The 14715-nt window shown below is 40.8% G+C and overlaps 1 protein-coding gene across 1 annotated transcript in view; it reads left to right on the top strand.

The window, feature by feature from the left end:
• CCDC191 (coiled-coil domain containing 191) overlaps window positions 1-14715 on the top strand; it is a 106450-nt gene that overhangs the window by 31957 nt on the left and 59778 nt on the right. The window contains exon 7 of the mRNA XM_027868756.1: window positions 4339-4492. Coding sequence (XP_027724557.1) covers window positions 4339-4492 — 154 coding nt within the window. The remainder of the gene's footprint in view (window positions 1-4338; window positions 4493-14715) is intronic.

The raw sequence follows: 14715 nt of genomic DNA, 5'->3' as shown, positions 1-14715 counted from the left end.
GTGTGTATGTGTGTGTGTATGTATATGTATATGTATATATGTATACATGTGTGTATATGTGTGTATATGTGTGTATATGTATATATATGTGTATATATGTGTGTGTATATATATATATACACATGTAGATGTAAATGTAGATACAGATCCATATATCCAGCCCTAATATCTCTCCTGAGCACTAGTCTCACATCACCAACTGCCTTTTGGACCCATCTCGAAATGGATACTCTGTAGGCAACTCATACTCAATACATCAAAAAAAAGAACTCATTGTCATTCTCACCAAACCTTCCCCTCTTCCCAACTTGTCTCTTACTGTCAAAAGCACCACCATACTCCTAGTCATCCAAGCTTTCAACTTCAGTGTCATGCTCACTCTGCACTCAACCCCTATAGCCAAGCTATTGCCAAGTATTCTTATTTCTACTTTTTTTTTTTAATTTTGGAGGCAGTGGGGGGTTAAGTGACTTGCTCAGGGTCACACAGCTGGCTAGTAAGTGTCTGGGGTCATATTTGAACTCAGGTCCTCCTGACTCCAGGGCTGGTGCTCTATCCACTGAACTACCTAGCTGCCCCCACACCTTATTTCTACTTTAACAACATATCTCCTATACATCTGTAAACTGGAGATGATAATAGCACCTACCTCCCATTGTGAAGATCAAATGAGATAATACTTGTAAGAGCTCTTAACACAGTACCTGACACATAGTAGGTACTATATAGATGTTAGTTATTATTATTAACATCCCCTTCTCCAGTCACACAGCCTACTCTGGTACACCCCAAAGCCTGGACTGTTGCAATAGCCTTCTTGTTGGTCTCCTTATCTCAAATCTTCCTCCATTTCAGTCCATCTTTCATTCAGCTGCCAAAGTAGTCATGAGTCTCACCAGGTGACTCCCTAATGCCCCTGGGATGAAGTATAAAATACTCTATTTGGCTTTTAAAGCCCTTCACAACGTGATTCCTTTCTGCCTTTCTAGTCTTCTTACATGTTACTTTCCTCCCATGCACTCTGTGATCCAATAACACTGGCTTTCTTTGTATTTCTTGCACATGACACTCTGTCTCCCAGCGCTGTGCATTTTCATGTGCTATCCTCCATGCCTGAGATGCTGTGTCTCCTCTGCCTCCTGGATTCCCTAGCTTCAAGACCCAGTTCAAATCCTATCTGCAAGAAGCCTTCCTCTAACCCTCCCCACCTTATGCCAGTGACTTACCTCTGAGACCACCTTCCATTTACACTGTGTATAGGTACACACACACACACACACACACACACACACACACACACACACATGCATATACATACATACACATATGAAGCAGGCATTTTAGAAGACCAAGTTGGAAAGAGCAACTGGACCAGACCAAGAACACAATGAGGGAAATGCAAATTGGAGGCTACCTAATCTTGCAACCATTAAGAGATTATTTCATAAGATCTCAGCAAGAAGATTCCAAAAGAATGGAAAAAATCATAAATAATATGAATACTCCAAAAAGGCAACCCAGACAACAGCAATAGCTGTTGGCCCATATTCCTATTTTCTTATCTCTATAAAATCTGAGACTGATTTACAGGCATATCAAAAATATCCTCCATGAAAATATGAGAAGGAAACAGCCTTTCAAAAATGATAAAGCTCTCCTCCAACAAGTAGAAAATACTGCAAATATTTAAATTAGGCATAATTCTTTGATAAATACAACCACAAGGCTAATTGATCGGTTGTTCTCTAATTATTCATGTCAAATGAGACAGAACACAAGGCAATACATATTCAACAAAGGTGTTCACTTCTGGCATAGAGGATGTTTTGTGCTGCATTCAGATGAAAAGGGAATTTCCTATGGCAAGGTCTTTCTGCTGCCCCTTTTTGTAGGTGATATTATGCTGATTGCATCAAGCCCCATAACATTACAGGGTCTCCTCAATGACATGTATGAATACTCAAAAATGGATCAGCCTAAGATGCTGTCTAGGAAAAACTAAATGGATGAAAAAATTACTATCTGTCTATAGATAGTTAGAAATATAGATAGATAAATAGAAAGGTAAAAAGAGACAGATCAAGAAAGATAGATATGTAGAAAGGTAGGTAGGTAGATAGATAGGTAGATAGATAGATAGATAGATAGATAGATAGATAGATAGATAGATAGATAGATAGATAGATAGATCATAGATAGATAGATCCATCGATCTTAAGAGTGCCCTAAGTCTTTTGGGTCACCTTGCACTGCAGATGGACAATGAGTTGAACCCAGAATTAAACTGGAGGAAGACACAGGGCTGCCTTGCATTTGGGAAATTTCACAGGGCTTTTAATGATCCCAAACTTCTTCCCATTGCAAAGACTAGACTTTTTTTTAAACACAAATGTTCTCCTGGTAATGCTGTATGATGGCAAATCTTGAGATATACCAATAGTACAGGTATCAAAATTGCCAGTGATCCAGAGGACCATGGAGAGAGGCTTGTAAAATACAAATAGGCTGCAGTGTATTTCTGGTCATAACTTGCACAGAAATCATGGCATAAGGGATATTTTTTAAAAATTAATATGTATTGATAATTTTTCTACATTGCCAAATTATGCCCTCCCCTCCACCTCCCTCCCTATCATTAAGGGAATTATAAAAAGGAGGTAGAGCCACCCAGTAGCCAGAGCCAAGGCCATCTGTTAATGGGTAGCACTGGTAGCCACAAAATATAAGAAAGTGTAGAGGAAAGCTTCCCTCATTGGGCGAGTCCTCTGTGGAGGATCTATGGAAGAACATGGACAAGAATCATGAAGGATGAGAAGGCATGGATGGACCGTAATCTATACCAAAGGAGGGAGCATCTATACTGATGAAATCATAGATCCACTGAAGTTTTATGATATTTTTATAGCTGGCATTTAAAGGCAGGTAACAGTGGCTAAAGCATAGCACCTGGAGTCAGGAAGACCTGACTTCATATCCAGCCTTAGATACTACCTGTGCAATCCTGGGCAAGTCTCTTAACTTTTCTGTGCCTCACTTTCCTCATCTGTAAAATGAAACCAATGATAGCATCTAACTCCCAGAGTTGTGAGGATAAAATGAGATAATATTTGTAAAGCATTTTGCAAATCTTAAAAGTAGTCGTGTTATTCTAAGATTTTGTTTTACTTGGTTAGGAACCAGCATTTAGACCTAGTCAATCAATCTTATCTCACCTGTCTACTATTCTATAATCTCCATTCACAAACTAATGAGTTAGAATGTATACTTTGCTCCCTACATATACGCCCTTTCTCATCCACAGGTACAACAAAAAATACACACAAAAAATACACACATGCACACACACACACACAGACACACACACAGCACATACCCATGTATATGCACCTCCCATCACAAACACCCTCCAACACCCCCAAATAGAATGATAGCATCATAAATTTAGAACCAGAAGGGACCTTAGCAGGTCATGTAGTCTAACACTCTCATTACATGTCCCTCCTCTATCTAAGGGAAGAATGCATATACTTAGAAATGCTGAAAAGCAAAGAGGGACTGGGGAGAGGGTGGGATCCTTGTTCCTGGTAAATGGGAGAGCCAGTGATAATAGTTAGGCTGGAAGGATGAAAAGGAACAATGTGAGAGGACATAGGTAGAAGGAACGAGTAGGCAGCAAATCAGCCACAGCATGCTGCTAGTAACTTCTTGAGATTGCCTAGGGGGCTTTTCTGAGTTCCTATTAAGATTTGGTTTTTCTTTTTGTGTAGTTCAATAGCTTGGCTGTTTCAGAACATTCCTGGATCCCATCTTTTCCTCACTTATTAACACCTTACTTTCTTTCTGTTATTTCTCTCTATCTGATAACCTTGCAAAAGTCCTTTGATAAATATTTTATTCCCTCCTTACTGAGGAAATCTATTCTTCTTACTGTAAGATGTAGAACTTACTTTAGAGCAAAAATAAATACATAGTCATTTATTTTAAACACTCAATGACCAGTATCTATGAATAAAAAAAAAATTCCCATCAATAACGTGATACGTTAGATGTATGTGACATTTTATACTTTTCAAAACAATTGTATACCTATGATGATATTTGATCATCACAGCAAATCTTGGAGGTAGGTAAGGCAGGTATTGTCCTAATCTCATCAGTGAGAGAACTGAGATGAAGTGGCCTGCCCTAGATCACCAGTCAGTGACAGAATCAGAGCTATGAACCTTCAGTTTCCTTATTACAGGGCTCAGTGGTGTTTTCACTAGATGACGCTCTGTGACCCTCCCTAGTTAGCACTGTTGGTGGTGTTGGTGGTTGTTTCTGTTGTTTTGTTTCCAGTGAGAGGAAGAAGCAAGAGGAGAAATCTCAGAAACATCTAGAAAAAGTATCCTTCCAAAACACTCAAGTTTTACTGAATGAAGAAAAAGTAGCAAAAGAAAAAAAGAAAAAACAGCAGGAGCTCTTAGCCAGGATTAACTTGGAAAACCACCAGGTGAGCAGTCTTCTTAGTGAACATGCTGAAATATAAAGGAAGGTTTGTGATTTAGGGGTTAACAGGAAGTTCCACAAGAATGGGATGATGTGAAGGATGTGGAAGTTGACATCAACAATTCACGTGACTAGAGTTTAGAGGAGTCAGGAAAACGAGGGAGCTGATAGATGCAGGGACAGACTAATCATAGGGTCATAGAGGTAGAGCTCAAAGGGTCCTCAGGGGCCATCTGACCCAGTCCATCCCCTTACAGATGAGGACACTGAAGGGCCGGGAGGTGAAGGCACTTGAGATGGCACACAGGTAAGGAAATAAGGAAACAGTTATTTATCAAGCATTTAGTATGTGTCAGGCATTATGCTAAGTGATGGGGATACTAATACAAGCAAAGAGGAAAGATTATCCCTGACCTCAAGGAGCTTACCTTCTGATGGGGGAAGACAGCACACAAAAAGGAGCTGAAAAGTGTGGGGAGAAGGAAGACCCTATTTTTGAAGTCAGAAACAGGGCTAGAAGAGGAATGAAGGCTGGCTTGGGCCCCTCCTTAAAATGGAAGCCCCAGGAGAAACTCATCAGTGGGACGAGGGTGCAGGCCTAGTGGGAGGGACATTCTGGGTTGAGAAGACCCCCAGGATGGTTGGATGTTCCAGGACAAAGAGGCCTCAAGTGCTAAGGGAAGTTCCAAGATGAGATGTGGTTTTCCCATCAGAAAAAGGGTCAGGAGGGAAAATGGAAAATATGAAAGGCAGGATTTAAGTTAGGTCCTCTGACCCTAAAGCCAGTGCACTTTGCTTTATACCATAATGATGTATACGTTGGAAGCAATCAGAGCCATATGAACATAACCGCTGTAAAGGGCTTTAAAAGCCGAAGAGAAGCGTTTTCATTTTATCCTAGAGGCAATTTTGAACTTCTGGAGTTTAAAGTGATATTGACAGACCTGCACTTAGAGAAAATCACTTTGGTAGCTGGGTGGAGGATGAATTAGAGTGGAGAAAGCCTTAAGGCAAAAACAGTCAACAAAAACAATCAAATGAGGCTTGGACAGGTGTTTTCATCGGGTGAGGAAACTCTCTCTTCCAAGAAAGCATGACTCCTCTTTACAACTTACAGTCTTAGATGGTTGCTTAGAAGTGACAATGGCTTGCCCAGGGTCATGTGGCCCATAGGGGGTCAGAGGCTAGTGATTTAGTGGAAAGAATACTGACCTTGGGGTCAGACCTAGATTGAAATCAGGGCTGATAATTATTGTTGTGTCATCTGGAGCAAGTGATTTAAACCTCAGTTTCCTCATTCGTAATCATACCTCACAGGGTTAATGTGACAATTGCGAACAAAGCACAATAGCAATGAGTTTTTATTGCCTTTAATTTTTGTTTATTTGTATGTGTATATTTTATGTATATGTCTGTTTCTATATGTGTATATTTATATGTATGTGTATTGTGTATGTTTATGCATGTGTATATTACGAGTATGCATTGTGTATATGCTTATAGTTGTAGTCATTGTATAGCTCTCTTTCTACCAATCTTGCTTCCTATCACTTCATATAGGTTTTTCTCCATATTTTCTTGTACTCTTCATATTTATCATTTTTCTGGTACCAATATATTCTATTAAATTAGTAAAGCATAATTTATTTACTATCCAATTACTGGACACGTAGGTGATTTCCAGTTTTTCCAGGTATTATTGTTATTATGTGACATAATAATAAAACATACCTCATAGTAAGTATAAGTAAACTACTAGGAATATACTGCTAAGGAAGTCAAAGACAGAAACAAAACTCCAATATATACAAAAATAGTCAGAGCAGTACTCTGTGGAAGCAAAGATCGGTACCCATCAATTGGGGAATGGCTAAAAAAGCTACTGTATATAAATGTAAAGGAATATTTTTATATATTAAGAAATGGTGAAAATAAAGAATTCAGAGAAACATGGAAAGATGCACTTACACAGAGCAAAATAAGAAGAACCAAAAGAATAGCATAAGGCCTATAACAATGTAAATGAAAAAATCAGTCAGTCAATAAGCAAGCATTTATTAGGGATCACTGTATGCCAGGCTAGGGATGCAAAGAAAGGCAAAAACATGGTCCCTGCTCTCAGAGAGCTAACATTCTAATGGAGGAGATAACATGTGAATAAATATGAAGATAAAGATATATAATAAGAAAGGTGGTCATTTTACATCTGGAAATTTGTAACCACTGTCCAAGGATTCCAAAATACCTTCCTTGTGGCTTTGCCCACTTTACTTTTCTTTCCTTGGTAGAATTAAGCTCCACTTTAAATGGTGGCGAATGTCAATTCAGATGAGAAAATTAGCTCACTCTGTTGACATTGTAAGAACAAATATATTTACAAAATCAATGGCTGATCCATAAAAGACAACTATTGTATAAAGTAGCCACTCAATGTATATAAGTTGTTTTTTTTTTTTTAATTTTTGCTTTTTTTGGTGAGGCAATCAGGGTTAAGTGACTTGCCCAGGGTCACACAGCTAATAAGTGTCAAGTGTCTGAAGCTGGATTTGAACAGGTCCTCCTGACTCCAAGGCTGGGGCTCTACCCACTGTACCACTTAGCTGCCCCCAATGTATGTATGTTTTTAAAGGAAATGTGGTCATTAAGATTTAAGAGCTAAAAGGAACCTTCAGCATAATCTAGTCCAACTCTTCATTTTATAGCTGGGACATGAACTCAAGACTTGATTCTAAATCCTGGGCTCTTTCTATGGCCACATACTCTCTTTACCACATGCTGCCCCCACAATTTGCTCAGAATCTAGTTTGGTTCAAATTCCTTTATGTCCATAGGCTCATAGATCATACAATCATAGATTTAGAACTGGAAAGTACCTCAGAGGTCATCGAGTTCAACCCCTCAGTTAACAGATGAGGAAATTGAGACCTGGAAACGTTAAAAGACCTGTTCAGAGTCATAGCTCTAGGAAACATATGAGGCAGGATTGGAACCCAGGTTTTTGTGACTCCAAGTACAATTCTCTGTCCCCTACAACATGCTCCTATTGCCAAGAATGGCCTAGAACTTCCTGGCATAGTTATAAAACATGCACATATCCCTCAACTAGATTATTCCGACTCTCAGAACTGTCCTGAGTCAAAAGCTGATACTCTGGAGCAGCTGCAAGGGTGACCAGGACACCTGTATTAATTTTGCTTCAGCTTGTACCTTTAGAATGGCCCTGGACTCCCCCCCCCCCCCATGGTCCAGGTGGTAGATTATAGGCTTACAGTAGCCATGACTTTAGTATGGCTAGATACCATACTAGATACACACTAAGTATTAGATGCCATACAAAATGCCCAGGCAGCTTGCAGCTAGGATGGCCAGAAATTATCATCAAATCAAGCAAATTGGCTTTCTGACATTAACCTAAAAACCAATAGCATTTTCAGGAAGACTTAAAAGAAGTTGTTGGGAGGCACTGGGGCTACAGATCTATAGTCTATTTATTTGTCTTTATAGATTTGTTTATGGCCTAGCTTTCCTTCTCTCTGTTGGTCCCCAAACAGTCTCTAATCTGGACCAGGTTGTTAAATGAGACTCCCTGTCTGAGGGAGATGGCTCAAGATATCTTATTGAAACACAGATCCAGGTGCAATACTATTTATGTGTCTCTCCCATACATTTATTTGCAGAGATTTTTTTTTTCATTAGAAATGTCTGTTAAGAAGCATTCTACTTTGAGCTCATCTCATCTTTCTTTGATCCGTGCAGTGAAATCTCCCCAGGAGATCCAGAAATCCACACAGAAGTGCCATTGCTAATTAGCAAAACAACAAGGGACTGTGGATGAAAAGTTTTAAGCTATTCAAAATGTGGCCTTCTTAATTCTCACCCAACTCTGAAATGGAGCTTTTATGTTTTCTTAAAAATTTCTAAAAACCTGTGATCCTTCTCCTGAAATTTGAAGAGAATAATGAAAGAAAAAGGAGCCATTTACAGAAGTCAGAGAGCAAGGAAATAATTGTTCCCAAAGCATCATTGTTAATGTTGTAGAGAGTTTACCTAAAGGACATTGAGCTGAACCATAGGATCACAAGGGCATACTGAAAAAAAACCTGGATTATTTTTCTTTCGGATGAGACCACGATTGTAATATTCCCCCTCCTTCATTTATATGGCAAACTTCATTCCCAAAGATTTCAGTTACCAGAGTCACCCTCCTACCACTGAAACAAAACCATTTCTGAGCAAAAACTTGACAGTAATCCTCTAGTGAGTGATATTATCTCATGCTTAGCAAGAAAAGCTTCTTTGCAAATCAAACTGAAGGGGGGGGTTTGGGGTGCTCTTAGATGCACAGAGGCACCCCAAGATCGTGGGGAAAAGCCCAAATCACGGCGCGGATCTGCCTGAATGAATTCAATTCAGATCATCTTCCAGCCAGAGAAAAGTTTACTAAAGATAAATATATAGGACCGACTCCAAAGGAACCCAAGCATCAGTGATCTAAATAGGGTTCAAGGTGGTCAGGTGACGCTCGCAAGGACGAGCAGCGTGAGGCGGTCTAGAAAGCTCAGCATCTGAGTGGGGGCTGGGGTGGATAGGCCAGGTGATGCCCGTTACCGGCGGGCATGGGGTCTCATCCTCTAGAGGCATGAGAAATTCCCAGCGTCTGGTGGGGGAAAGATGAGTCTTTAGTACAGACTGATTGGGGAGGGGCCATCCAGTTTGGAGTGACGGGAGGAGGGGTCCAAGGAGTGGCCAAGCAGTTTGGGGTGAGGGGAGGAGGGGTTAAGGGAGATCTGGATGGGGGTGGCCAGCAAGCTGGGGCGAAAGGAACACTGGCGCCTAGCTAGGATTAAGGGTGGGAATGGCCAGGAAGGCAAAACAATGGGAAAGCTAGTTGATGGGGGAGGTGGGCCGTTTGGAAAAGGGTCCAGGTGAGAATTTCCGTTTGGAATGTCTGAGTGATTTGAACAGACAATGAAAATAGATAATGAAGGGAGCTAGGAGGGGAAGTTTGCTTTCAAAGGGAAATAAGGCAGTTTCTAAAACTTTAAGGGTTTCCTCCGACCGGTAGACAAAACTGAAGCCAGGTTCTTTTTGTCAAAGAGAGATAAGTGAGTCTACAAGGAATCTAAAAGTTTTAAGGTTTTTCTGGGAATTGTAGGTAAACCTCTTCAAAACTACAGAGGATTGTCCAATAGACCATGTGGAAAAGACGTGAGCCCATACAGCTGTAGGATTTTCCTATAGGCAACATATGTTAGGAGGTTTTAAATGGTATTGTAGAGCCTTCTACTCTTAGGCAAATATCAAGTTTCTTATTGTTATTAGGGATGCTCTTTGTTTCTTTATTTCTCTCTATGTTTTTGCTCGCTAACAACCTTTGAGTCTTGATAGAAAAAGAAGATGGTGAGCTTCCCTGGAATCTTTGCTGGGCTCCAGCTTAGTAAATGTTAGTTTCATGTATATCTGAGTTACTTTTCTTCAGAATATCATGAGGGCTTTTATGATCACACATCCCTAGATATTTTTCTCCTTGTCATCAGCTTCTGAAATTGTCCTGATGAGATTCTGCATTTCCAAAATGATCACAAATGGAGTCTGTTCTCTGAAACTTTACAGAAAAGAACAGTATTTCCCTTCTTCCTGCAAATTAGATGCCTTCCCCCTTTACTCAGATCTCACCAAGAGAAGAAAAAATTCCCCAGTAAGAAGCAGGCAGATTCCCAGTTAACCTCTAGGATGGCGTCATCTGGGCTAGTCCGGCAGGTGTGTGGTATCATCCACATGGTTCTCAAAGATACTGAAAGAAAATCTCCTGGAGGGCAGGGCCTGCTTCACCTTTATCTTTGGATCCTTTGCATCTGGCCCAAGGCCTGGCACACAATAGGTACTTAATAAACTGTGTTGTTTGATGGACCTGTGACTTAACTCAGAGTAGAAACTTACTGGTGAGGAAACTTCTTCCATCCAATGCTGCTCAGCAACTTCTCTGCAGGTTTAGAGGGTTTTCCTGGGCCCTGAGGAGTTAGATAACTTTGCCTCAAAAAGATTACCTTCTACTGAGGAGAATACAACACATACCTGTAAATGTAGATACCACCTGTACAGGAGGTAATTATGAGGGAAAGGCTATATTGCTGGGGTACGGGCTTTTGACTGAGTCCAAGTTTTACAGAACAAATCTTTTTACTAAGGGGATTTGTCCATGAAGTTTGGATTCAGTCACAGGTCTGCACTTGAGGACCTGGAGGGCCAAGTGTGGCCTTGAGGCAGCAGGCTCTCTATCCCTGGGCTAAAAACTGGGTTCAGGAAGGCAGTCTTCATGCAGAACATGGTGCTTGAGCTGGGTAATAAAGGAGACTAGCGATTCTAAGAGGTGGAGGTGAAGGTGGATTGAATTCCAGGCCCGGGGGCAACCAGCACAGAAGCATAGAGATGGAAAACAGAATGCCATGCACGGAGAGCAGTAAGAGCTGTCGGGCTACACCAGAGAGTGAAGGCACTGTGTAATGTGGCAGGAAAGGTGGCTGAGGGCCAAGGGGTGATGTTTTTTAAAATGCCAAAAAAAGGAGTTTGTGATTTACTCCTAGAGTTAATAAGGAGCCCAGGGAGTTTGTTGAGTGATAGAGGGATGTAGTTAGAACTGTCCTTTAGGAAAATCACTTGGGCAGTTCTGTGGAGGATAGACTGGGGGAGAGGGGGGGAAGGCCAGTCAGGAGGCCGTGGCAATAGTCCAGGTGAGAAATGATGAGGACGCAAAGTAGGGTGGTGGCTATGTCAGTGGAGATAAGGGAACAGATGCAAGAGGTGTTGGGCAGTTAGAAACAACAAGCTTTGGCAAATAATTCAATATGTGGGGTGCGGGAGAGTGAGGAATTGAGGATGACCCAGACATGGTGAATCTGAGTGACAGGGAAGATGACAGTGCCTGCTATAGAAATAGGAAAATTTGGAAGACGAGTGGGTTTGGAAGGAAAGGTAATGAGTTCTGTTTCGGATATGTTGAGTTTGAGATGGCTACAGGACATCTAATTTGAAATATCAGGTAGATAGCTGGTGATGTGTGAAATTGGAGCTCAAGGGCAAGACTGGAACTGGATATGGAGATCTGTGAGTCATGTGCATGGGGGTTGTTACTTAAAGCCACAGGCGTTGATGAAGTTTCCAAATGAGAGCTTAGAGAGAGGATCCAGGCCTGAGCCTTGGGAAACACCCAGTTAGTGGGCAGGATGATCCAGCAAAGGAGACTAATTAGTAGTCAGGCAGGTGGGTTAACCAAGAGAGAGCAGAGAGTCACAAAGGGCCGAAGAAATAAGAGTTACCAAGACCGTGATCACTGCATAAACGTCAAGAAGGAAGAGGATTGAGAAAAGGCCATTCGGTTTGGTAATTGATATTGGAAACTGAAGAACTCAGTTTCAGTTTCAGTGAAGTTTGAAGCTAGGTTGAGAAGCTGAGAAGTAAAAGATGAGAGAAAGTGGAGTCCAGTGGCAGCTTTTTCTAGGATTTTTGCTGAGAAAGGAAGGAGACATATAACAGGATAGCCAGAAAGGGCTTCTTAAGGATCAGGAAGATCTGGGCATATTTATAGACAAGCAGGGAAGGTCCAGACTAGGAAAAAAAAAAAAGAATAAGAAAAAAAGCCCTTTACCAACCTTATAAGACCACTAGTTGCACCACATATAGTTCTGTTTGGCAAAAATGCATTGTAAACTTGTTGACATTTTTGTCCTCTTTACAATTCATTGTTTATCTTTCCATGACTGAGAATTTTGATGCAATTACTACTGAGCTTTGAGACAAAAGGGAAATAGCTAAGGAATTCTGATGAGTTACCCACTTCATTAATCAGACTAAGCATCTCTAGTGACAGGGTTAGAATTACCACGCAGATTAGATGGCAAATTGCTGTTCTATCTCACGTCAATCATTTCTAGTGACAGCAGTGTGATTACACTTCAGGAAAGAGCTTCTCTTGCCAACAGAATGAGGGCAACTCCAGTGCATGTAATAAATTTAGCAGGGTAAGCTGTCATATGTTCTCTTGAGTGGAATCTTTAAAAGACCAAATGATGTCTCATGGAAGATCTCAAAAGGGGGGAAAAAGCATCCCACTTAGAAATCATTCTCCATCTGAACAGCCCTCTTTTTGTGATTCCTTTTCTTCCTTTTAAATACTGTGGTCATAAACTTAGAAACATTTCTTCCCACAAGTTTGCCTGCTCTTTATTCACACATATCAAGCCATAATCATTTGCACAGCTGTGATGTTACAGAGATGATGGCTGCTGGGAAAATTAAAAAAAAAAAAAGCAGAAGCATGTTTAAAAGCCAAGAGCATCAAAGAACTGAGTGAAAGAGTAGACATAACTAACTGTATGTGGTGTTTTACAAATGAAGTTTTCAGTTGCTCTTGAGTGAAGCGGTGCTCACCATAGTGAAGGAGAGTCCTTGTTCTAAAAAGCCATGAGGTAGGCATCTAAGTGAGTCAAGGCAAACACACAGCATAAAGCATTATTTACTGCAGATTCTGAAAAGGAAACCTGAGGAAAAGAAACAAATAGGAAAATGTCTCATAAGCAAATCTTTGGAAGGAGAAAAAGAAAGAGGTTATGAAAGTCTTGTCAGTTCCCCTCCCTTTCCTCTTTCCTCAGTAGAACATAGACCTGATCATCTTTTTCCTTGGAAAAAGGATTAAGGGAGGGAACTCTTTCTAATTCCTTCCATTTTCTTTCCTTCTGAAGGCATATAAACTCAGCCTGAAAAAAAAATAATTCGAAAATAATTAAATGTTTTTTAGGAAATCAAGAAAATGCTTTTGTTTCATTTTTGGTGAGTCTTGCTTACTGAAAAACAACAACAATAATAATAATAATAATATTAAAGCATGAGCTTGGCTTAAATTCTAGAAACCTGGGTTTGAATCTAGTTCCTGTACTTATCAGGGGCAAATTATTAATCTAGCTGAGCCTCAGTTTCCTCATCCATAATATGGGGATAATACTTGTATAACACTGACCACCCTGGCCTCCACTGCCTGAAAGCTAGGTAAATTGAATTTTATCACTCCCCCAGAGTTCTCCAGTACCCTTAAGGGGTTTAGGGGGACATTTAGGTTCTATGCAAATGGCTCCAGTCCCCATTGATGATATTCCCTTAATTGTAAGGGGTGGTCCTCTTTACCCCAGTTCCATTTCACCACTAACAGATTAGCATTCACACAGAAACATTTACTTCAAAAGGCATTATCACAAATACACAAACTTATTCCCCCTACCACATGGGAGGCATAATCCCCTTCCCCTCATGCCTCCTCAGTCTCTGAGGAAGGGATGGTGATTAGGTTCATAACTTAGCTTGGTTCCTATAGAGTATAGCCCCAGTTCTAAGTCCAAGACCCACCTTGGACTCAAGTTTCAAGATTCTCAGGGATTTTATTCTGGGCAGTCTAGCTGCACCATCCCACCTGCAATTCAGGCTCCAAGGTCATCACCATGAGTCAAACTCCCCAGTCCTGTGAGGATCACCTCTAGTGTCTGTAACTGAGGAAGACAAACCACACAGAACAGAAGTAAATGGCCCCGGCCCATTTCTCAGAGCTGGGGAAAAAGAACAAGAGCAGGGGAAGGAAGTCCTTCCCTTCTCACGAGGTCACTTCATGTTGCCTACACTGTGGACAGAGCAGGAAGAAGAAGTCTGAAAGAGCAGCCAAAAAAAAAAAAAGAGAGCTAGCCGGGTCTCACTCATTTTAAAGATGCGAGCAGCCAATCAAAGGGGGTTACCTTCGCTCACCAAGTAGGCTGCCATGTTAGGCAAACTGGTCATGCTCAGACAAGCCCAACTTAGACTTGCAGTACTTTACCCATGTCACAAAGTCACAGGATATAGGTCCTCACAGCTTCTCTGAGTCCAAATCCCATACTCTTCCTGCTATACCACATTGGGCTATAATGTATATAGTCCTCTACAATTCATAAAGCTATTCCCCCACAACCCCATAAGGTAGGTTCGTTATCATCTTTTTTGCTGATGAATAAACTAAGGTTCACAGTGGTTAAGTGATTTATTCAAGATCACATGGCTAGTAATTAGAAAAACCAAGACCAGAACTTAGGTTGTCAATTCTAAATCTAATACTCTCTCCACAATATGAATCTAGTGATAAGAATCTCTGTCTTTCTCTCTCTCTCTCTCTTTTTTTTTTTGGTGAGGTTATTGGGGTCCCAGCGTCAC

Source organism: Vombatus ursinus, unplaced genomic scaffold (assembly GCF_900497805.2).
Source record: "Vombatus ursinus unplaced genomic scaffold, bare-nosed wombat genome assembly UNPS02001419.1, whole genome shotgun sequence".
NCBI lineage: Eukaryota > Metazoa > Chordata > Mammalia > Diprotodontia > Vombatidae > Vombatus > Vombatus ursinus.
This window is presented reverse-complemented; position numbering and strand designations above follow the sequence as displayed.